Source organism: Panthera onca, chromosome B2, assembly GCF_046562875.1.
Source record: "Panthera onca isolate mPanOnc1 chromosome B2, mPanOnc1 haplotype 2, whole genome shotgun sequence".
Classification (NCBI taxonomy): domain Eukaryota; kingdom Metazoa; phylum Chordata; class Mammalia; order Carnivora; family Felidae; genus Panthera; species Panthera onca.
Window position 1 is genome coordinate 120,400,446 of NC_138343.1, and position 25,876 is coordinate 120,426,321.

General features: G+C 44.0%; 1 protein-coding gene across 2 annotated transcripts in view; it reads right to left on the reverse strand.

Moving 5' to 3' along the window:
- SLC2A12 (solute carrier family 2 member 12) overlaps nt 1-25,876 on the reverse strand; it is a 58,437-nt gene that overhangs the window by 6,567 nt on the left and 25,994 nt on the right. Inside the window, exons 3-4 of one of the 2 annotated variants that reach the window (XM_060616707.3) lie at nt 11,891-12,013; nt 7,248-7,380 (exon numbers count right to left, since the gene is read on the reverse strand). In XM_060616707.3, the coding sequence (XP_060472690.2) occupies nt 7,248-7,380; nt 11,891-12,013 (256 nt within the window). The remainder of the gene's footprint in view (nt 1-7,247; nt 7,381-11,890; nt 12,014-25,876) is intronic. The other variant, XM_060616708.3, reaches the window with a different exon arrangement.

Genomic DNA, 25,876 nt, shown 5'->3' on the forward strand with positions numbered 1-25,876 from the left:
ATTGGCCTCAAACAGGAATGCTGAGGCTAACAGAGAAAACCCAGAGGGATGGTGGCGTATTTGGATACAAACACGTGCGGGTTGGTGTGCCAGGTTACGGAAGTGTCCATTTTTCTCAGTAAAGTCAGAGGGGCAAGGCCGTCAGTGGGAGTGAACAGGGCTAAGAAAGAAGGGAGGTTTCCAGACAGAGAAGGCAGTATGGAGCAGTTGTCTAGGAGACAAGCAGTTAATGGACCAGGGACACGTGCGATCGCCAGGCAGCAAGCACTGAGGGCCATTTGAGGTCAATGATCGTGATTCAAAATGAGAAAAACCCAACACCGCGCTTGTGTGCTTTCTCAGCCACGTTCCGCTGTGCGACTGCACAGGCTTACTTGGCACACCTCAAAATGTAAATCAGATCATGTCACTCCCTGCTTAAAATATTTTAGTGGCTTCCTATTGTACTTAGAATGAAATCCAAACTCGCTGGGCCCGCAGAGTTCTGTATGCTCGTCTCTACCGACTTTCTGACTAATCTCACACAGATTTCAGCTTCCTGGGCTTCCTGCTGTTCCTGGAACAGGTCAAGTGCATTTCGGATTAGCCTTTGCGCTGTTCTCTCTGCCCGAATTCTCCTTCGCCCTACCTTGGTTGGCTCCTTTATTATCACATAGATTTTATCTTAAATGTTGCCTCTCAGAATAACCTTCTCGGATCAGCTGATCAAAAATAGCCCCCTGGGGCACCTGGGTGGCTCAGTAGGTTGAGCATCTGACTCTTGACTCTTGATTTTGGCTCAGGTCATGATGTTGAGGTTCGTGAGATCGAGCCCCGTATTGGGCTCCACACTGACAACAGGGAGACTTGCTTGGGATTCTCTCTCTCCCTCTCTCTCTGCCCCTCCCCCACACTCGCTCACTTCTCTCTCAAAATAAATAAACTTTAAAAAAAAATAAAAACAAAAAACCTAGGCCCTGATTAGGAGGCTCTCTTATTGCCATGTTTTAATACGGCCTTTTTGCTTGTTGAGTAATGTTGCCGTAGCACCTAGAACAGTGCCTGGCACATATTAGATGCTCAGGAAATATTTATCGAATTAGTGAATTTGGGTGAATGAATGAAGCAATGACCACATACAATAAACTGCTGGAAGCGGAAAATAACCTAAGTCTCAGAGCCAAAATATTTCCAAAACGTTAGCTTGTTAATTTTCTCCATTTGTTCCCGCTTAACCTGAGGAAAAGCATCAAAGTCACAGCTGAAATAGCAAATATGGCAAACATCCCATTTTGAGTTTGTGGCTGGCAGGGCAGAAGTTCAAAACAAAATCCTTTCAAATTACATTCTTGCTGAAATCTTGTCCGATCTCTCAGCTGAGTCCCTGCTTATTTTATAAGAAACTTAACAACCTTGGGAGAATATTTGTTTTCTCAGCCTCGCGGAGATGGAAGCACAAGAACTGAACTCCGGAGATGAGGAAAGAAAAGTGCTAAGCGGTATGCAGGCTCAGCTTCGAAGTTAATTTGACATTATAAATTGCTTCCTTTCTTACTCCTTAGGAAGTCATTGGGAGATGCATGTCAGGACTATCTCTTTCCATGGTGGCAAAAAATGATTCACTTGTTTCATAGACTCCTAAATTTGCAAAGACTTGCTTGACGTAGCAGCGTCCTTCCGCAGTCTCTAAGCTCCCTTAAGCTTCCGCGTCCAAGCCAGCTCCCTGGGCTTTCTGCTGCCCCGCATTTACTTAGCTGGTTGGAGAGCCATTATGTATTTTATCTTTTTATTTTTGTCGCTGACATTTCCCTCCAGGAAACCTTTTTTTTTTTTTTTTTTTTTTTTTTAATATATGAAATTTATTGTCAAATTGGTTTCCATACAACACCCAGTGCTCATCCCAAAAGATGCCCTCCTCAATACCTGTCACCTACCCTCCCCTCCCTCCCACCCCCCATCAACCCTCAGTTTGTTCTCAGTTTTTAAGAGTCTCTTAGGCTTTGGCTCTCTCCCACTCTAACCCCTCCAGGGAACCTTGTCTAATGTACAGACTTTGGCCAGTCTGCACAATTCGGGCTGCTTACATTTTCATTTGAAAAGCCTTTGCCGACCTGCTTCTTCGAGCTCAGACGAACCGCAGGCTCTCTACTACTAGATAAACAGGAGTTAGCCAAGGGTTCCCAGAGCAACTCTTTCCTTTCCGCCCTCCGTAATGGGTTTCCTCACACCATACACCCTAGGAGATGCCTTCACTGCTGCTGTCAATTTCACGTGCAGGATTGGTTTGCCACCTCCTCTTTTATAATTCTCCGCATCAGAGCTCGCATCTATTTTTGGTCTCCAACACCTGGTACCCGTGTCGTCTTGTCTAGGGTTCACGGTGCTTTGGCTTCTGGATTCCTCTTACTTTGCCGTTTATCACTTGAGGTTCGGATTGAATACCTTGCGTGACTCAAAAGTAACAGAAATGTGATTCTTTCGAAAACCTTTCATAATCCAGAGCTTTACTGATTTAGACGGATTCCTTCCCCACGCTGACGCTGAATGAGTAAGTTTTGTTGCGTTTTAGACAGCCAAATCAGATACTGTTAGGGAATGTCTTATTCTGGAGGTCTATTAGATAGAAAGATTGGCTTTTCTGAGGGTTTGTCCTCAGATTTTTATTTGGTTTGCAATTGGATACATTCTGACAGCCCCGTGTGAAAAATAGATCTGAAAGTTTCTTAACCTTAGCTCATCCAGAGCGTTCCTTCCACTTTCAAGTTAGACTTAAAAAGTTAATTCCTAACTGCTTTCTCCCTGCCTCAATTCTGTAGTGTTGTTCACGAGAATTTTAACAAACGTTAATGTTTTAAAGGAATTTCACACCCCCAGCTAATAAATGGGTAGTTAAAAAGTGCTTACGCACACGGTGGACGGACTTACCATGAAGCCAATGACACATAAGCCCCAGGGTCCCTCCCTGCACAGCCTCTTCCAAGACCTACATAGTCACACCTAATTTCACATTCATAATTTGTATTTTTTTTTCCTTCGACAGGGCCCCTCAAAAGCTTAGGCTCCACGAAATGTGGATCAGCCCCCACTTACATCCCTATGCACTGATGTGTTGAGGGCCATCTTCCTACCGACACCGGTCTCTCCGCTCCCTTGGTCCATTTGCATGTCCCAGAGGCACCTCACAGACAGTCCGTACAGACTGAGTTCAGGGTTGTCCCTGAGCCCTGCCAGGCTCCTGTCCCCCAAACCTGCTCCTCCTTCTCCTGGTCTTACGAGGGCACATGTCGCCATTGTGTATGGGGTTAGTTCTCTAAGCTTGAGGGAGATTTGCTCCTTTCCCTTGACCATCTTTTCCAATCCAGGTCTAAGTTGTCTGGTTCCATCCCTACACGCCAACCAGCCCCATAGTTTTCTATCTGGTTTCGTCAACACACTCCCGTCGGTCTCCCTCACTCAGCTGCCCCTCCACTTCCATTCTCTGTATTTGGCCAGAGTCCTCCTTCAAAAATCGGTAACTCTTCCCTCCTGTTCGGTTACTTTATTTTTTCATTTTTATTTTTTGAATTTTTAATGTTTATTTTTGAGAGACAGAGCATGAGCATGGGAGGCGCAGAGAGAGGGGGAGACACAGACTCTGAAGCAGGCTCCAGGCTCCGAGCTGTCAGCACAGAGCCCGACGCGGGGCTCGAACCCACAAGCCGTGAGATCGTGACCTGAGCCGCGGTCGGATGCACAACCAACTGAACCGCCCAGGTGCCCCTAAACATGCCCCACTGCCTTTAGCACCAACTCCAAACTCTTTACCAAGAAGGATGAGCCCCTTCCTGACTGTTCTCTGCCTTCTGCTCGGCACTCCCATCTCAATCCTCTTGTCCTCTCCAGACCACACCAGCGAGTATACTGGCCTCCGTGTGTGATCCCCCTGTGTCTCGCACATACACCTCTTTGCCCAGGCAACTCCTTCAGGATTCTGCTTCAGTATTATCTCTTTCAGGAAGATTTTATAGGTGAGATCCTCCAATATAGGCGATCTTCCTTTGAGCCTGCCAACAACGCTAAATATTTGTAATAGTCTGTTTTCTTGCCTGCCTTCTAAAGAAGCTATGGATTCTTTGTCTCCTGCGTCTTCAGTTCTTTCCTAGAACGGTGTCTGGTGGAGAGCAGATGGTCAAAAAAGAGTTGAATGAGTAAGATGAAACCGTGGGGAAGGGAGTGGTGTGGTATAGCCAGTGGTGTGGTATAGCCAGTCGGGCTCACTTATCTGAACACATACCTCTGCCTCTTCCCATTGCACAGGCTCCATTCAACTGTAGATGAAACCACACCCTACAAGCCACAGATCAACACCTATTGTGCTCCACACGGTCATCCCAGCTCTAATCCCCCCACACAATGAATTCAGCATTGGCCTTGTTCATAGGTTATCAAATTGAACAGCGGATACTTTTCCACCATCCTCTAGGAATCAAGATTATGCTAGGCACCACACAGAGGTTCCGGAAGAAAGACAATGGGCAGAGGCCACTCCTGGAAACCAAGACTTTACCGCTTAGTTAAGGAGGGGAAACCCCTAGAGTCCTAGCTATGCCAGTAGAGAAGAAAATGGGACTCGAAAATGTGAAAAATCCAGGAGGGAGGAATGCTATCCAGGGCTGGGGTTATGCAGGGCTTCTAAGATGAGGCTTTGCATGGTCTCTCAAGGCATAAGGATGACCGGCTAAATCGGCAATGATAACTATAATGTAGGAAGAGAAGGAGAGATAAAGAAATAAGTATCAGTGAGGCAGGAGGGAAGCCAGGAAAGAAAACTGTTTCACAGGCGCTAAAAGAGAATTTCAAAAAGAGTAGGTGTGGAAGAGTCAATGTGGTTAAAAACAGTTTTTTGTGTGCGTGTGTCCATCTCATCAAGAGATTAAGTCAATGTCTACAGCCCTTGATTCTGGGCTGGCCTTGGGACTTGTAGGATGCTAGATAGTAATGCAGGTAATGCAGTGTGACTTCCAGAACGTATACCCCACAGGGCCTTATAGCTCCGGCTCTCACCGCCGTGGAATGCTGCCCAGAGTCTGCCGCGTGAGGAAGCCATGTTAGCCTGGAGGCTGAGGCCACGTGAAGGGCAATGGGAGCTCCCCACTGAGTCAGCACCCACCGCCATCCTGTGGCTGAGACTCCCTTACACCGTCTATTACGGCGTTCCCTCCTGCTGATGGAGACACATGAGTGCAGCCAGGCTAACCGAGCAGAGGCACCGCGCAAGCAAGCCAAAGAATCCGGGGAAATGGGAAATGGTGTATCTTCAGCCACCACATTTGGGGATGGTGCGTTCCACCTGAACAGACAGCTGATGTGAAACAGGTGACAGGGAAGAATGAGAAATGAAGAATGAACAGCAGATTTGGAAGTCTTTAGCGTCCTGGCATCTAAGTCCCGGAAAAAGGCCTTGAATCTGAATCAAGTATTCAGATGAATCCATAAAGTTACCAAGGTCTGAGGCTACTAGTTGTTGGAATCAGGTATCTGTGACAGTCTTGTTGAGATTCTGTGCTCTCCAAGAAATCCAGTCAGTTGGTTTCAACTAGCATAGGGCCAGGCGATGTGCTGATCAGGCCAAGGGTACAGCTGGCTTTCCTGACAATTACATATCTTCGTAAATGAGTAACCTTCGTTTTCATTGTGTTTTTTAAAAATGGGGCCTTATCTGTATTAAAAAGTAATCCTACAATTTGATGTTTAACTTACAGCTTGAATTAAGAGAAAAGTCCTTCCGCTCACTTAAGTGAAATATTTACTTATGTATTTATTTATTTTTTAACGTTTATTTATTTTTGAGACAGAGAGAGACAGGGCACGAGTGGGAGAGGGTCAGAGAGAGAGGGAGACGCAGAATCTGAAACAGGCTCCAGGCTCTGAGCTGTCAGCACGGAGCCCGACGCGGGGCTCGAACTCACGGACCGTGAGATCATGACCTGAGCCGAAGTTGGATGCTTAACCGACTGAGCCACCCAGGCGCCCCTTTAAGTGAAATATTTTAAAAAGGCAAACCACTCTCGGGGCTCCTGGGTAACTCAGTCCGTTAAGTGTCCGACTCTTGATTTCGGCTCAGGTCATGATCTCACAGTTGGTAAGATCGAGCCCCGGGTTAGGCTCCATGCTGACAGCATGGAGCTTGCTTGGGATGCTCTCTCCCTCTTTCTCTGTCCACCCCCCCTTTCTTTCTCTCTGTCTTTCTGTCTTTCTTCTCCCCCCTCAAAAATAAATAAATAAACATGGGGGGAAAATGCAAACCATCTAAAAGTGTATAAAATACAAAGCGAAAGTTTTCCAAACCCTACTCTACATGAATATGTACATGTCCGGCTACCATCAAATCACCTATCAGGTATGTTCTTCCTTCAGGCAAAAGCTGAAGCATCACGGTGCCCACATTTCCTGTAGCAATCACACATTTTTCTCCAGCGCATTGACAGACTTTCTGGAAGAAATTCCCAGACTATAAATAAGTCGTGCCCTCCCAGTATATTGAAACCCAAGAGCAAGAATCTCTCCATGTTCAAGTGTAATGATTTAATCCGAGGAAGAACGAGTTCCCCTTCATTCCTGGCCCCTGTGCATCACCTCCTTGCCCTCAGTTGAGCAGTCAGAGCTGTGAGCTCTGTTACCAAAACCAAAGAGTTTTCTACAGCCCCTAAGTTAAATGGTCTAAACAATCTCTCTATGTGAGATGTATTCCACCAGTTTTCTGAATGCTATCCCTGCGAGAAACTCTTTATCTTCTTAAACTCGTTTTGATTGTGCCGCATTTGGAATGACTGCAGTCACTGAAACTCGAGTGTTCCTGATAATCTTAGCCTTGACAGGTGTTTGGGGCTTAAAGACGACCTACAAGCGTAATAGGAATAGAAGCCTGTGGTTCTGGCACAGGATGGGCATGGCATTCCAAGACTTACCTGAAACCCCAAACAAACGAACTAACAAAAAACCCCTCCTTGGTGGGGGACCTAGGGAGCCGAGAGAGGTTCTTTGAGCATTTCTGAAAAGAGCTTTGAAAAGGTCCCCTGTTCGAAAGCACTGGTTATTCTAGCTCCTTCACTTAGTCACCCAGATTCAACACATGGCCCTAAAACCTGCAGTTGTGCTCTGAGATATGGCTTCACACCGTAGGGAATATCCTGAAATAATTTCTGATGTTATCATTATTCAGTTGTACATAAAAGCTGCATTTTTCTGGACCAGAGTGTTGTGCAGAGAGCAGTGCATAGAATACTTACCCTTTGGCCAGCTCTGCTGATATCTGTTCCAAAGAGCATCCCTTCGTCTCAGGTATAAACACAACAACAAAAACCAGGGATGCGAGGCTCATGATCGTGTATATAAAGCACACCCATGGCAAGCCAATGAGATCTACAAAGGACAAAAGAGACTGATTAAAAATGTGGGTTTTGCTTTTTGTTTTTTATTTGAGAGAGAGAGAGAGAGAGAAGGAAAGCAGGGGAGAGGGAGAGAAAGAGAGAGAGAGAGAGAGAGAGAGAGAGAGAGAGAGAGAGAGAGAGAGAATCCTAAGCAAGTTCCACCCTCAGTGTGGAGCCCAACACAGGACTCGATCCCAGGACCTTGGGATCATGATCTGAGCCGAAATCAAGAGTAGGACACTCAACTGACTCAGCCACCCAGGCATCCCTAAAAATGTGTTTTGTGTTGCTTTGACCCACTTTGTGGACAGCTGCTTCTTAGAGCATATAAAAAACATGTGTATTTCCAAACACGCTGGTAAGGTATATATCCAGGGAAATAGCAACTACAAATTAAAAATACAGTCAACCTCTGTAAGTGTCATGTTTAGCAACTACCCCAGCTTGCCCTGTCAAAGTAAATAGAAGCCTTGTGACTACCACCATTTAAATCCAATGCCATCATGCCATCTTCCTGCTGAATATGCTCATCGCAAAAAAGAAAAAAAGACCTCAAACAACACAGAAACAGAGAAAGCAGAAGGTAAAATATCTCCTCCCTCTCTCTCTCCTCACCCCACAGTTCCCCTCCTGGGAGTACTGGCTGTAGCAGTTTGGTTTCTATTTGGTGGATATTTTAAAAGACATTTATACAGATGCACTTTTCTTGAAATGAGCTCACCCGTCTTTACCCTGACTCAAATACGTCACTTGTGTTGGCAATATTCATTTTAGTAGCTGGCAGCATTTTTGTGATGCCTCTTCCTGGATTCAGAGAAAAAAGTGATAACAGTTCTTTTTTTTTTTTTTTTTTTTTTTTAACGTTTATCTATTTTTGAGAGACAGGGTGCGAGCAGGGGAGGGGCAGAGAGAGAGGGAGACACAGAATCCGAAGCAGGCTCCAGGCTCTGAGCCATCAGCACAGAGCCCGACGCGGGGCTCGAACTCACAAACCGAGAGATCATGACCTGAGCCAAAGTCGGACACTTAACCGACAGCCACCCAGGTGCCCCAGAAGTGATAACAGTTCTAATGAAAGGCATTAGCTTGCTAAGATTCATCAACAAGAAGCCGCATCCTCTCCTGCCAGCCTGGTGTTTCCTCTGACTTCTGGTCAAAGATACAGTCCTTTTGTAGTTACTGACCAAGGTTCGAGGCAAGTTAACTGGCGAGAAGCGGCCCCCAGGGCACCGGAGCCTGGCATGGGCACTGCGTTGCCCCGGGCTTAGCAGCAAGAAGTCCAGCCTGGTGTAACTTGTGGGAAAGAAACTGGCTCTTAACAAACACAGGCTCAGACTGACCTCAGCCAGAGACAGTGCAAACAGCCCTTAATAGCCGCAGCCACGAATCCCGACTGGTCAGTCAGGGAAAAGTGCAGTGGGGAGGTTTGGCGAATGCAGCGTGGAAGGATCTGGGCATATAAACCACCTGCCAGTCAGTGAGGTGAGGAGAAGCAGGAAGAAGGGACAGTGCTGCAGTTCTTTGGACAGTTTTAATTAAAGTCCGATCCCTTGTGCTTTCCTTGCTGCTGGCACAGGCTTTTGCCCCAGTGAGGGCTTAATAAAGTGCTTGTAGAATCGGTCGTCTTTTCCTCTCTGGGACATAAAACCGGAATATAGACAGTGGGGGAAAAAAAAGTCACCTCATCGAACTCGTCCTCTGTTCTGTTTGAACACTTTCAGTAACATGGAGTTGATGAGTTGATGGCTTCAGAGATTCTCACCGCACAGTGGGCTGGCCCAACTGTTACAAAGGCCTTCCTCACTCATTCTGAAGTCCAAGTACTACCTTTCAAGAGCTCTGGCTCTGGTCCTGCTTTGCCCTCCGGGTCAGCTCTCCAGTCCCTTCGTCATGACAGCGTGACAGCCACGCAGGCCCCCGGGCGAGCTCCCATCCATCCTTTCCCTGAGCATCTTCTCGCCCCAAACACCCAGGACTTTCGCAACTTTTCTGGATAGACCACGGGTCACAATGCCCATCCAGGTGCCCTCCCGTGCTGGGCACACGGCAGCCCTCTTTTTTTATTTTTAAATTTTTTTTTAATGTTTATTTTTGAGGGGGGGGGGGGAGGGGCAGAGAGAGAGGGAGACACAGACTCCGAAGCAGGCTCCAGGCTCCGAGCTGTCAGTACAGAGCCCGACGCGGGGCTCGAACCCACGAACTCTGAGATCGTGACCTGAGCCGAAGTCGGACGCTCAACCGACTGAGCCACCCAGGCGCCCCTTGGGAAGTTGACTTTTGAAAGTAAGCACAGCCTTCCCTGTTCTCGGCAAATTCGTGTCCTGCCACTTTGCTTTTATGAGAGACCTACCTCGGTATCTGTTTTTGCTAACTGAGAAAAATCCAGAGAGGATTTTCGCTCTTAGGAAGTGCGAGTTGCTTTGCTTCAGGCCATTGTGGCTTCTGAGTGGTTTCGTGGACACACTCTACTTTCGAACATCGGGAGAAACCTGTATCGAATTTCAAACGCAGCCCGGTGAAATGTCATCTACAGGTTCATTCCAGGATTTTTAAGTGAATGTGCTTTCCCAACGTTTGTTCTAAATGCAGGAGAACTTCTGAATGTGCATTAGCTCATCTTACACATTAGCTAGCCTTCCCAGAGATTTATGTCATCTTTTCCCATCCCTGATCGTTTCCATTCTTTCTTCTATTTTTTAATTTCAATTTTAAGTATAGTTGACACACAATGTTACACTGGTTTCACGTATCAGGTTAGTGATTGGACAAGTTGACACATTATGCCATGCTCACTCCATTTTTGCATTTATATTTCTCTTTCTCCACATCAAGGGGCAGATAAGGGGTGTGTGTGTGTGTGTGTGTGTGTGTGTGTGTGTGTGTGTGAAGGTGAAAGGTACAGGCCTATGCATGTGATCTGAAAAGGACACGTATGGTTTGGTGCTAATGACCGGTTTCTTTGTTTCCTTTAATCTTAGGCTATTTCTAAAAAACGTGGGACGTTTGAAAATGTTATGTAAAAACCCAAACCATGGTTAATTAATAACTCCAAAACTGAATTTCCAAAAGTAGATGTACTCAAAAAAAAGTGGTTGACAAGTATTCAGAAATATAGATATAGACCTTTTCGAGTACACATCCACTTTTCAAAATTCATATTTTATATGTATTTTTTAATATGTGTATCAGATACACATATAATGGGAAAAGGAAAGGAAGAAAACAGCTCCTTAGTAATTTTGGAAGATGCTGGGGAACTATCTCATTATTTTGAAAACTAGAAAATCAAGAGAAAACGTCAAGCATTTACCTTGCCTTTTTCCTACAATTCATCCTTTAGGGCAGGCAAATAACTAATGAGAAGAAATTCCTCCTTAGAGAAATATCAATGACAAAAATACAGAAGGAGCGATGCAATGAAAATAACGGATCTGGGGTGCCTGGGTGGCTGAGTCAGTTAAGCATCCAATTTCAGCTCAGGTCACGATCTCGCAGTTTGTGAGTTCGAGCCCCTGTGTGGGGCTCTGGGTTGACGGCTCAGAGCCTGGAACCTGCTTCAGATTCTGTGTCTCCCTCTCTCTCTGTCCCTCCTCTGTTCGTGTTCTGTCTTTTTCTCTCTCTCTCTCAAAAAAAATGAATAAAATATTAAAAACAACACTTAAAAAAAATAACGGATCTGGGTGATGATCCTCGAAGGGGCCTGCATGACAAAGTGGGACACAGACAGACAAGCAGACACACAGGGTGTGCCTTTGTGGCAGGACACCCTCCATCATCTGTGAAGGAGTTTATAGACAAACAAATGAGAAAATCTAAATCTGCTCTCAAGCCTCGAGATCTAAAGAGCAGTTCTCAGGAAACCCAAAAGACAGAAGGCCACGTGACATGACTATAATCAGCAAAACCCAGCGTGGGGAAACTCTGTGAAACAAATGACCCAGTTTCTTCATTACAAATCCAAAGATGGGCAGGAAAAGGAGGAAATGGAGATGAAACCTACAAATTAGGAGCCATGTCAATCAACGGCAGATTGTGTTATTTGGATCGTGATTCAAACAAAGTATAAGAAAATATAAAAAGTGTATAAAAGACATAAAAAATAACACAAAATATAAAAAATAACTATAAGACATGGAAGAATGTGGATACAGACTCGATATTTGATACTAAGGGATTACTGTGAATATTTTTATTTCTGATAATGACCTTGCAGGTATAGGTTTTAAACGCCTGATCTTATAGAGGTCCACGTGGAAATTTTATAGACAAAATGACGTCCTGTCTGGGATATGACCCAAAACAATTCGGGGAGAGAGAAGCTGGGGTTATAAACGAATTCAGAATGATAACTTTAAATTGGGTGGTTGGTACATCAGATACATCCTCTTTATGTTTGAATGTTTTAAAAATGTCCACAGTGAAATGTCTTTTAGGTGAGTGTGCTTCCCCAACATTTGTCCTATGAGCACAAAAGGTGTTAGAGGCAAACAGCAGGTCCTTACCGGTCACAGTCAAAAATGTCAGCGAGATGATGAGATTGATGCCCCAGTTCATGCTAGAAGTTAAAGCCATGGCTCGTCCTCTAATTCCAGCAGGAAAAATCTCGCTCAGTAGTAGCCAGGGCACTAGAAGAAAGGGAAGAGAGGGTGGGGAGCAGTGAAATTATCAAACACCCATTGAAACGGAGGGCCAGCTCCCTGACCTCCAACCTCGGCTCTGGCTCCGAGTGGTTTATGGTTGGAGAGTGGTTTATGGTTTATGGTTGGGTCCTTCCTTGGCAGGAGGGAAGAGGATAGGCTTCCTGCTCCTCTCCAGCCAAGTGAGAAAGGATTCGGGAGAAACACCAACAGAGTCTGACAATCCTGGAGGAGGGGTGGGGCAGGGGTGGGGGGCGGGAGGACAGAAAGTGCTGGTATGTGACACAGGCCTGAGAAATGCAAATGGGAGGGGCAGTGGCTGGGGCCACCTGCCAGGGAGCAACCAGAGAGGCAGCTTGGGACCTCTGCCAAGCACAGAGCCTCAGGGCCAGACCAGCGCTCTACCTGCTCCATGTCTGGGCCCTTCCCTATAATTTCCTTTGCCCCTGACCTTGGAGAAATCCAACATCATAGCTAATGAGTGGGTAGGAAATGGAGCCACGAAGGCAGGAGGAAGGAGGCTCTCTTATTCCCCCTTCTCCCACTTGGTCTTCCTGACCTGGGCAAGCTGAATGGACAGAAGGTCTGAATTCAACAGAGCTCTGAAATTTGATTATTATACTTGACTTAATGTTTGAGTGTCTGAAAGGAGACTCTGGTCGGCACAAAAACTGACCAGAGCACTTTTGATTCTCTGGGAGTGACGGGGAGCATTATAGGACCCTCCTGATGGGATGAGGAGGGGCGGCCGAGGAGCAAACGCACTTGTCTTCTGCTTACAGCCTTTCAAGTCCAATCTGCCCTCATAAAGGAGCTACGAGTTCATACAAGGGGCGAAGCACGTCCCGAAACTTACTTCAAACGAGTCTCCTCAAATCTCACACGATAGGAACTATTACTATCCCTCTTCACAAGAGAAGAAACTCGGGCTGAAAGAGTTAATAATTTGCCAAGGTCACGGCGCTCACAAGTGGCACGGGTGCCACTGAGTCCTGGTGGTCAGTCTGTGAAACTCATGCTTTTTAATCACGGTGCTCTCTTGCTGGTGGCTCAATAAATATTTGTTAATGAATAAGTAAATGTGGAATCTAAGCCTTTGATTCTGAAGAAAGAAGGACGCAGGAGCTGCCCCAGCCCGGGCTCACTGCTGGCTAAGTCACCTTGTGTTGGAAAGCCATCAGTCACATACAGCCCAGATGTACTGTCCTAGCCCAGTGGGGGTGGGGGTTGGGGGCGGGGAGAAGCTTGAAGCCAGGGAGGGGCCCCACTGCGGGCAACCACTGGGAGGGATCATGTGGGAACCAAGCTGTCAGCTGTGCCTCTAATTTAACAACTTGGCTCTCATGACAAGAGCAGGCTCTGGGCTGAAAACATCTGCTCATAGTAAATTTGTTGTTTCAAAGTAAGAAAAACAAATTGAATTATAGAAGAGAGCTGGAGAAACATTTTTTTTCTTGATTACCTTTTCCACGTGAATCCGTATCGAGTTACCTTTAGGGCATGGAAGATACTTTTAACAAAAGGAACACGATGATCATTGTTTTAATTAACAGGGAATTCAAAGTCAACATTTTGTACCCCCCCCCCTCCGCTTCCTACCTGCAAAAAAAAAAAAAACAACTTTATTGGGTTCTTGCAGATTAGACCCGAGGTAGGATCACTTTGCTCTTAATGAGACCAAAGCAGTGCTCGGGTAACCTCGTCTGGGGCTTTGTTAAGACTGGGGATCTGGCTCTGACAGTTGTGTGATTCTAGCAAAGTCTTTGTAATGACCTGCCCTTGGACAAATGCAAGATGAATTTATGTATATGCAATTTCTTTGGAGCTAAATAATCTACGCCACAGACCAATCCCCTCTGCCCCTTTCTGCCATGGTTTTTTGTCAAGGTAGAGCAGAGGATCTCTTATCACCTTTTGCTCTAGCGGCCCTAAGGAGGAGGTGGGGGATGGGTCACTCTTTCATTCTGTTTTCTGGAAGAGTTTGCACAAGTTTGCGTTATTTTTTAAAAAACTTTTTAAATGTTTCCTTTTTGAGAGGGAGAGACAGAGCATGAGCGAGGGAGGGGCAGAGAAAGGGAGACACAGAATCCGAAACAGGCTCCAGGCTCTGAGCTCTCCGCCCAGAGCCCCACGCGGGCTCGAACTTACAAACCGGGAGATCATGATCTGAGCCGAAGTCGGACGCTTAACCGGCTGCGCCACCCAGGCGCCCCTCACACAGGTTTTCTTGATCTACTTTCATCCCCACTTCGTCACCTCTGAAACTCCCTTCTTACCCTCCCCACTTTCATCATGAGCTCCTCTTGGAATTATTTGGTGGGATTTTGCAAAATCATTGCTGGGGTCATCAGACCCATGCTGGCATCGGATGAAAATGAGCTGATCTTTCTGTCGTAGAAAGTGGTAGAGCTCGCCAACAAGAAGATGGGACAGTTTCCTAAAGCCCTAGTTACAAGCACTCAATCTGAACTGTCAGAGGCTTCCTGAAAGGACCCACAGTCTACACTGAAAGCCTGGGTACTAGGTGTGCATTCAATTCAGCACCTGAGCCAGCTTCGCGGGCAGTTGAACCAGTCAGTGAGCAATGAACTGAATGTTGAGAGAGGGACTTCCCTTCGTCTCTGATAAGAGCTTGTCAGGCAAACCTTGCACCTGACGTTTCCAAAAATAACGCATCATTGTGGAAAGCTTCCACTTCTTTTTTGATCTAATAGAAAGAATTCAAGAATCGATACCTTGGCTTATCTAATACTGACAAACTGGGTGCTTTGGCAGTTGACAAGCATTTTGACAAGGATGGTTCAACCTCCCAATAAGAAGCCTGTTAAGTCAAAAATAAGGATTTTAAGTGTTAAAATTATTGTTAAAATTGTTAACATTATTTTAACAATGAGGTCAGCACCCTAACATCACAGACTTCCAAATTCAGAAAGTGAAATAAAGTTCTGAAGATGGTCCTTGCAGCAAGGGAAAACTTCCTGAAAGGATAAGAATCTTTCCACGGCAGCCTCAGGAGCAAGATGATGAAAAGCTTCCACGTTCCCTGGGAAGGGGCCACGAATACCCAAAGCAGAAAGAATGGAGAAGCTCTGTGTCAGTTCACAAGGAAGGAGCGCGGAGATGTAAAATGTCACATGGGGATTTACTATGTTGATATTGGTAATGGCAAGTAGAAGTCTTCTGAAATCACCAACGTTGCGTTCTCATGAGATGGCCTCATCGCTCTCCCAGGGAAAATTGAGCTATTGTCACATGGCACCGTGAGGAAGTGCTGGCTCTCTCTGGGAGTCCTTGTTCTCTCCTTCCCTGATGACAGAGCCAGAGGGGATGCTTTGTGCCCACCGCATAGCGAACTCTTCTACAATGAGTGCCACCGCTACAGTTTAGCAGACCCTGAAACAGTCCTCCTTGATTTCTGTTATTCCACCTTTAACCCTGACGTTCCAGGACTACCTTGGCAATTCGTGCCTCCATAAATGTCAGTCTGCACATGCCTTTTTTTTTAATATTTATTTTTTTAGTTTTTTTATGTTTATTTTTGAAAGAGAGAGAGAGACAGAGTGTGAGTGTGTGTATATGGGGGAGGGGTGGGTGCAGAGAGAGAGAGGGAGACACAGAATCTGAAGCAGACTCCAGGCTCTGAGCTGTCAGCAAAGAGCTTGACGCGGGGCTTGAACCCACGAGCTGCGAGATCACGACCTGAGCTGAAGTCGGCCACTTAACCAACTGAGCCATCCAGGCGCCCCAATGTTTATTTATTTTTGAGAGAGAGTGAGAGAGACAGAGCACGAGCAGGGGAGAGGCAGAGAGAGAGAGAGAGAGAGAGAGAGAGAGAATGTGAGGCAGGCTCCAGGCTCTGAGCTGTCAGTACAGAGCCCAATGCAGGGCTCGAACTCATGGACCACGAGTGCGCAACCTGAGCCAAAGTCGGATGCTTAACTGACTGAGCCACCCAGGTGACCCTCTGCACAGGTCTTCAAGGCCTTCTTTTGTGGCCGCGAGGATAGAGGAGATTTTGGACTTGCCAGGACACAATTTGTCCACAAGTATTGGAACTTGTATTTCACATGCTACTGAATCACCACGGCTGCCCGTCAGAACGCGGCTGATCCGGGTGAGATCTGCAGACAGTGTTGACGGCTGGACACAGTGTCAAAAAATATGTTGACGTGTCCCCATGTGCCATGGAGGACAAGGGCTTGCATTGGTAGGGGCCATCAGTGGAGATGACCCAGCCCACCCAAAGGTAAACTGCCTGCTTATCTCCACCCCCTCCATATGAGCCACCAAGGCTATCACGGCTCTCCAGGCACACCTTCCATTTGGCTCGAGCTTTTCCTGAACCTCCTGGCATGCTAGCTCCAGGTTTGAAAAGTTCGTGGAGGTCTCAAACTCTTACCAGAGAATTCCTAGCAACTTTGGAGGAAGTTCTACACTCAGGGTGCAGAATTTTCAACAACCTGACTTGCTGAGAAATCAGTGTTCCACACTTGGCAGAAGTAAAGCTAAATCCCATGACTTTTATTGCCTATGCACACAGCACAGGGCAGACCTAGCTCTCTGTCTGCCAAGAGGTCCTTTAAATATGAATGTGAGAGGGAAATAGGCCCATTTCCTCCCAACCAGATGTTCAAATCCTGGCTTCGGAAGTTCCCTAAATAGGAAAAGTGTGCTCTTTAAAAGTACCCTGCACTGTAGAGCACCATTTCCAACATCAGTGATGACACAATAGCTTTCGCTTATTTTTATTTTTATTCTTATATTCTCCTTTCTCTCAGTCTCTCTGAGTTTTGCTCATGCCTGGCCTCTTCTCAAATATTTTATTCAAGAATACTATTTTGTATTACTTAAACCAAGAAAAAGCAACAAAAGAAAGTCTCAATGTTCCCTAATCTTTCTATCTTCATGATCTCTAGTCAACACCAACTGATTGTTTGAAAATATTGTAGGGGAAATTGGAATAAATCGAATAACCCTCCGTTTAAAAAATGCCAGAATTGATCATGGAACTCCTTTGTGAGCAGGAACCAGTTGGAAATAAGAAAAAGCTATTGGCAGTGGTCTTCAAACTTTCTTCTTGTGTAACCTTTAAAATAATTTGAAAAACTAAGTACTTTCTTTCTTTATAAGCCAGCATCAAACTCCCTTTCACCATAAATTTAACTGATAGCAAAGAATGCAACTTCTATGGTATTATACACTCTAATATAAAATAGAACACTTATCATTCTATGAAATACTATACTTATCTGATATTCATCATCATCCATTTAAAAAATACAGGAATGAGGTGCTTAACATCAATTTTATATAGTTTTTTCACCTTGAACTTGGTATTTTATCCTTTTTAATGAATTTTTAAACTGGAAAGTCTTTTGATCACTCCATCATAATTCTCTGAAAAAAATTACCTTAAATTGAAATTTTAGGGATTTTTAAATTTCCCCTAAGAGATTTTGGTATTTTTTCCCTCAGGTATTAACACAATAATTAATACAAAATGGATGAAAATTATAGAAATACGTTACAAATCTTTAGAAATAACTATCAGATATGAAAAGTGAAATGTATTGAAAAAAAAAAACTCTCTTAATTGACTGGGGAGTTTTTTCTTTATCATGTATGTGTGGGTGAATGTCACTTCTAGAACAATATGGTACATTTCTACTCTTTAGATGAAATTCATTGTTCTCAAGAATAATGAGAAAAGATGGGGAGTTGAAGAAATTTTATAACAGCAGTATCACTCGGTTCTTTGCATTAACAAAACAAGTTATTTGTAATGATATATCAGCTCATAACTTGGTTAGATCATTCTTTAATTTTGTTGAAAGTAAATTATTGGAAATATCTAGGTTTATGAAAAGATGATTATCTAGTCATTCTCATTTTTCCATACCATACCTACAGCAATATTTCCTTTTTTTGAATTCAGTATATGAAATTTATTGTCAAATTGGTTTTCATACAACACCCAGTGCTCATCCCAAAAGGTGCCCTCCTCAATACAGCAATATTTCCAATTATTTTTTTGATTAGTGCTCCTGAGGTTTTTATAATTTGGGACATGTGTCATAATAAAAAGGTTTCCTGATGGGTAATGGGTGTGCTTTAACAACAGTTATTACAATGGAGATGAGGAAGAAGAAAATTTAGGGAACAGATTTTCCCTAAAGAATCAAGAAATTTATTTTCTTTGATGTACCATTGAAGGAGTACTCTGGAAAATGAACCTCTAGGAGTACGACTATCCCAATTTTCGGACCACTGAACTAGGATTCAAAACGAAAAATAAAAAAAGGAGTTACGAGAAATTAGTCTTTTCTTGTCTAAACTATAACTTGAATGTCATGCTTCAGAGCTAATACATTATGCGGCGCTTTTTTGATGATTGCTTTGGGCTTAATCAGAAAGGTATTCTGGTTTTTAAATGTTGCAAATATTCCTCGGAAAAATTCTTAACATCGTGCTCCGGAAAACATAAAGTAGCAAAGGAATGCTTGGGTTGATCAGGACAGTATTAAAACCTTAGTCTGTTTCTTTAACATCTTAACTGTGTGATATTCACAGGCTTCAAGGGCACAGGACTACGCTGTGGTGCCGACTGAGAGGGAAGTTCAGCACTTGTTTTATGGGAACAGTTGCCCATGGTAACGGAACTGATGGTGTCATTTCATTAAGTGTTGAGTTGTGCTCACGCTACAAAAATGCAATTTTTACACTGCTGCTGTTAGGTACTGGTTTCCTGCTTCATGTAACTCCAAAGAGGAAAATAGGACTTCACTGGGCAAGGGCACATATTTCTTTCAGCACAGAGCCCGAGGCGGGGCTCGAACTCACGGACCGTGAGGTCGTGACCTGAGCCGAAGTCGGACGCTTAACCGACAGAGCCACCCAGGCACCCCAAGGGCACGTATTTCTTTAAGCCTTTCCTCTTTCGCTCAGATGCAAACTTAGTATAAAACTATTCAGATACCATTTTTTAATTTACTTTGCATTATTTTAATGATTCACATCAGAGCACCAAATAAATCATCATTTTCATCAATCAACATGGCCTTTAACTTCATTAATTGGAAAAAAGGAAGAGTACGGGTGGGAATATTGGTGATAACTGAAGCCTAAGATCTAAAAGAAAAAAAATTTGGAAAGATCTTAAACTTACGCACTTAACACTTACACTTAACACAGACTAATGTGTGACTATGATTGTTTAGTGGCTACAGTTGATAATAAGATCCACACGTTTGTAGCATAATAATTTGGGGGACACCTCGTGGCTCAGTGAAGCATCTGACTTCAGCTCAGGTCATGAGCTCACGGTTTGAGAGTTTGAGCCCCGCATCAGGCTCTGTGCTGACAGCTCAGAGCCTGGGACCTGCTTCGGATTCTGTGTCTCCCTCTTTCTCTGCCCCTCCCCCACTCACACTCTGTCTCTCTCTCTCTCTCTCTCTCTCTCTCAAATGTAAACATTAAAAATTAAATAAATAAAATAAAGCATAATAATGTATGCAGTATGCCTTTTCTCTAAAGGTATGTAACTATCCTATAAGAATTGTAGGGGAAAAAAGACGATCACTAAAACTGCCTTGAACAGTCATGATTCTGAATATTAAAGCCCTAGAGCCTAGGAGGCAATATGAAGAATACTGAAATCTTTTTTGAAACATTCAATGTACTCTGGTCTGTATGCTTCTGTGTTCTAAACCCAATATATCTTAGAGTGAAGCAGCTTCCAAATTAGAACCTGCTGTTTCACATCCCGGAACTATCAAAATCTTTAGCTATGCAAACATCACATGAACAATTGCTTTTTGAAGAACTAGACTTATTTGGGTATAAAATCTAAATTTGAATGTTATGGCAGAGGAGTCTTATGCTTCCTACTGCTAACCCATCCTCCAAAAAGCTGGCTAGACTCCGTAAAACTAAACCACACAAAAAGTTAGACTCTACAGTTTTTGCAACTTAAAAAAATTCTGGTTTCTTATTGAAAACATAAAATCAGCTTTTGGGGGTTACTTGACTCGAGAGACAATTCTCTGTGGCTCTCTCGCAGTTCTGCATATCTTCTGAGCAAAAGCGCTGTCTTTGGTCTGGGCTGTCTTCCTAAGGATTTTTGTATAACAAACAGCCTTGGAAGACAGAGATAGGGTCTCCTCCGGAGCAAAGGTTTGTTTACAATCCAATAAATTAAAGATAATGTCTTCCATGGAAGAAATCAGGCTGGCTTACTGTCTATTATAAAAGATTTGGGTTCTCTAGGCTTGGGGCTCCTCTTCTCAAAAATAACCCATAATATGTGCAGGGATTATCTCGTTCTCTTTGTGGTTAGTTTGTTTTCTGTTGTTAGCTTGCAAGTGGGTTAAAATATCAGTCAGTTTACAGTTCTTGAGGGTTTGATTACTTGTGGCAATGGTATGATTTTTCTACAAAGGTCTTTTATTACTAACTGTGGACTGCCCATTTACATCTGATGGATTCAATGGGATTGTTAAGCCTGAGATAATCCATTGAAATATTTCTGTAAACTCTAATATTAATTAAAAAGCAAAAACAAGTCTCAAATGCCAGGTTCAGATTTTCACATATTTCTCTTAGGAAAACTGTGAAGGAATTGACTCAAATCTTTTCTGTAGAGTCAAGTTTAAATACACCTAATTACTAAACCAAGGTATGGAACATTATTCCATGACATTGCTAATCTTAATCTTTGTTTTCAAAGGAAGGACTGGGTCTCGTATTTGGGGAAAACAATAGAAATCTGGAGATGAATATCTTGTATAACGCTACAACTTTTTAATGGCCTTAATTTTAGGAAATTTAAAATGTAAAACTTCTTAGGTCATCAAATATCGGAGATGGCCTTGCATCCTGAATTGAGTAGCTGTATTCAGGTATAATTTTTGGTGAAAGGTACACAGGTTCCATACACCATACATGCATCTCTAATTCCCTATACACTGACTCATATACCAGAGGAGATCAGGATGTATCAACCCCAAACTAGACAGAGAGCTCCGCTTTAGTCCCAGAAGCTGAGAGAGTTCCAGAAACACTTTTTTGACTCCTACAACACATATTTATTGCACCCCTGCTGTGGGCCAGGCCCTAGGTTAGGCTGGAGGAAACAACAATGAACAAGATAGAGGTTGTGTACACATAGGACACATAGTCTGAATTAGTTGCACCAACGTAGAAGAGTGGACAGGTGGGTGTTTCTCAGCCTACCTCACACCTTTCACCAAAGCTTCAGGACCTTCTCTAAGCCATGTCTGGTTTCCTAGGAAGCTCTCTTGACTGCAGGTAATCCAGAATTAAAAGATATTTTAAGGCCCAAATCTATTCATTTTAGTCTTGACCCAAGTGGGATAGTGTATAGAAGGGAGGTGATGAGGACCATGGCATCATAATTCAACATAGGGCCGTGAGGTACTTCCCATGTGTCCTGACATGGCTTGAACAAAACGCCTGCTGCGGTCAGTGGTGGCATTATCAGAACTATTCACGTCTTGTCTGACATTTATTAGCATAATAACTAGCTGTATTGAGTCCACACGGGACATCAGGCACTGAACTAGGAATGCTTGATATAGATTGCCTCACTTAACCCCACAGATTACACTGTGAGGCAGACAGTATTGTCCCATTTTCTAGATAAGGAAATTGAAACCTCGAGAGATGAACTGACTTGCCCAAAGTTCCATACCCTGGACCTGAGATTCGAGGCCAGGCAGTCAGATGTCAAAGCCTGGTCCGAATTCAAATACCCCGTGGTACAGCCTCAACAGGCTTTCTTGCTGTTCTGCTAAATCTTCAGTCAAACTCATGTCCCCTCAAGGCCCCTTGACCTGCCATCACCCCTGATTCAAACTCCCTGCCCCCAGATTTTCACACCACTTTCTTCATACGAGCATTGGCCCAATGTCACCACACCAGAAAGGCTTTCTGTGACCTTTCGACCTCCTCCACACAGGCTGTTCCATTTATCCTTTCCATTATTTCTTTACTACTCTCACCTAAAGCTAGATGTGAGCATTTCTCTCCTCTTGACACTGTATCATGCATGTAGTCATTTTCTTGCTTATTGCCTGTCCCCATCACTGGGCTCACGAGGGCACATCGTGGGCCTCGCTCACCCACCCCGAATCGCCACACCACTGAGCCCCGTATGTCATGGGTGAGCAATACACATATGCCGCATAAGCGAGTGAACTGATGACCCCTCCCCCCAATCGCTGCTTCCTCGCTCTCCCTCCTCCTCTGGGTCCCCGCAAGTCGCTTTCTTGCTGGAACTTCTGCCTATTTAGTAGAAGGGCTCTGGGAGGCGTTTTGGTGGCACCTGTCACTCAGCCTGCAGTGTAAGGTTGTGCTTGAATGGGTGAATACAAAGGTAGTTAAAAGATAACAGCCACAGTCTCATTACCGAACTTAGCATGTGACGTCGGACAAATTCCTTCCATCTGCTTTCATGAATAGAGACTAGTCATGAGATGGAAGAGGTTAATTCATTAATTTATGAACATAGTAAGGTTTGGATTTTAAAAAGCCCTAATTATTGTGAAAAGAACAGCCACACACATTTTTCTGTGTTACGGTGGCCACTTTAAGGAGGGCTGGGTTTCTACACAAATGTCACCTCAAATGAACTCATGAGCTAATAATTCCACGCCTCGGGTTTGGGCTCATCTGTGCTTTACTTTTGAACGTGAGTCAAAGAGAAATCTTCCTGTGGGTCTATGTCCTCACGGTGTAAGGAACCTCTGGTTCAACCCTGAAGTTGGAACCATGATGGACAAATATTCTGTAATTAGAAGGAGCTAAGTGACGATCAGGACCACCCGAGAAGCACAGGAGAGGGTAAGATTCCGATTTTGAACGTATTTTAAAGTGAAAAACGAGGTATGGAAAGTAGAGTGTTAAATAAATGTCTCTAATAGCAGCAGTGGCGTCTATATCCTGATTTCTTTTGATGGAAGAGTTTTTGGATGAGTAACAGAAAAATGGAAGGCAGAGACTTTAGGCCATGAGCCCTTCAGCAAGTGGATTAAGACTATGGATTCCTTCCCTGAATAGTATATTAGATGCATAAAATAAAATACATAAGATTACTTGGTACCGACCAAATTCATGCCCCCTTCTGAATTCAAATTCTAGGCCAAGCTTTATGATGTTACACGGAGGGAAACAGAGGACCAGAAAATAAAATGATGTAGGGCATGTACTTTAACCTAAAAATAGAAACACTTTTTTTTTGGCTGAAGAAACTATGTTGTGATCTAATACAATTAAGGAATGTTGTTCTAAGCCAATCCAGATTTAAGAAGACTTAATAAAAACAGTTTAATCTTGCTTTCAATTTTACTTTACAAAAGCAGCTAACTCCCTTTATACACAAAGGATTTGCATCTATTACAAGCAATAAACTCTTTAAATGAAATACCTGGGCAATAATCACATCAGATTAGTAAGTTTTATTATGCATTCAAGATCTGGTATGAAAACCTTGCTCCTAATAAAAATCTTTAAACTCCAACTGGCTTGCAAGGTTTATACTAATGATCTAGAATACAATTTTGGTGACCAAATTGGGATTCCTAGGTTACGTTTTCTTTAAAAAGAAAAAAACTACAACATAATATACAGACATAAATGACTGACTCTTGGCAAGAAAAAAAAGGACAGTTACCAGATCCCTTCTGAAAACTCTAGAAGAATCAATAACCCAAACCACGTGTATGAAATAACCATTGGTTCTCACCAGAGGGGAAGATTTGGGATTCTGCCTCAGACTGCGTGCCCCCACAGATTCATGAGTGAATACCCAATCTTTAGGCTTCTTTCTTTCTTTCTTTCTTTCTTTCTTTTTTTTTAAATAATGTTTAGTTTTGAGAGACAGAGAGAGACAGAGCATGAGTGGGGAAGGAGCAGAGAGAGAGGGAGACACAGAATCCGAAGCAGGCTCCAGGCTCTGAGCTGTCAGCACAGAGCCCTGTGGGGGCTCGAACTCACGAACCGCGAGATCATGACCTGAGCCGAAGTCCGACTGAGCCACCCAGGTACCCCTAAGCTTATTTATTTCTTTTACTCAACATGTACTTATATGGCACTCTGAGTGCCAGTCTTTAAGGACTTTATTATGAGCCGATTTAATCTTAACAAGGCTATGATTTAATTATTAATCATATCCATATTTACAAGTGATAAAAAATGAGGCACAGAGAAGTTAACTAACTTCCTCAAGGTTGCACAGCTAGCAGAGTGGAGATTCACCTCCATGCAGCACCCTACTCCAAAATCCACACTTTTCCTTTTCTTAGTAATTGAACCCATATCTTGTTACCTACATGTCACCCAGCTCAGTCCTTGGAACTGCAATTATAAGCTGGGGAAACCATGAGACAAAGGGTCATTTCTTCTCCCACACCCAAACCTCCTTCAACCATGAGATTCTCTACCTCCTTAGCAGAAAGAACTCTCTTCTCTTTCTAGCAGCAAAAGGTAGAGATGTCCAAGAAAAACTGGGGCGACTTTTAGATACTCTGAGTCTGAAATTCCCCAATAATGCTACACGACTTGACAAAGAAAAGCCCTAAGTGCCTCCCAATACCTCTTTTCAAGGCCTCCTAACTTCCCTATATCGTATCTGACGGGCCAAACCAGAAAGAGATTTTTGGAAATATGCCCAAGTGATGGATTGTTCCGCAAAGAGCCTCGCGATGGTGGCTAGCAGGGATAGCTCATACGGTGCCTCGCCTGCCCTGGAAGGCTTGACACACGTAAAAACCACACTTCGAGATCTTTCTTATATTTATATCTCATTTTAAAACTCCTTTTCCCCCAACTCCTCCTCTTAGAAACACACATGCCTTCCTTCATGGTTTTCAAACAGACTTATGTAGTGCTCACTTAAAGGAGGAGAAGGAAAAAAACAACATGAGATGTCATTTCTTTCCCCAAAGGCCTTATTCTAATAACGATGTTTGCTTAATAAGCCAAAACAAACATAACGAAGCAATGCACTTCATCATTAAGGCCTCAGTGGTGTTATCACACATGTGACTTCCACTTACACCAGACTCAACAGCATCCCAAACAGTCGCACGTGCTTCAACTCACTTGGCACTCACTCTATCCTGTGAGATCGAGCAAGGGTCATTATGCACAATTCATAGATTAGAATCGGCTTCAGAGAAGATACATGGCTTTAAGATCCCACGGCCAGTAGGTAGAAAAGCTGGAATCAGAAGAACCCAGCTTTTCTGATTTTACATTCAGGCTCTTCCGTGGCCCCGGACCAGACCGCTCTACACTAGAAATACTTCGTAGTTCATACAAACAAAGACCTCTAAGAAACCGAGTGAATTCCTAAAGGAGACAAGGCTTATACTGAGCTCTAAAGATAGGCGGGATCTGGGAAGAGGGGAGGGGGGAGGAAAAGGAACCATAACAAGGGCATGTGTCTCTCGACCGGGGTGTGGAGCCGTGGAGACACAGCAGCACTGAGAGGTAAAACGTGACCTCACTACACCGGGGGCAGGGCTGCCCCTCCCTTTGCCGTCCATTCGGAGTCTACACGTGCTTCTGTATGAGTGGTGGCACCGGAGCACAAGGCCACTGACTACAAAATGGAGCTGGGGAGATGATGGAGGGCCTTGGAAATCATACCATCTTTCCCTCAGAGGTGGGCGAGGGAGTACTAGAAAGAGGACGGATGAGGCTCCAGATGCCTGGCGATCTGGTCCCACGTCTGTGTGTTCTCAATCTCATGGACTTCTTTCTTTTCTACAAAAGGAATACGTTGGACTAGGGAATGTCTAATCTTCGTTTCATCTTGAAAGGCATTGGACT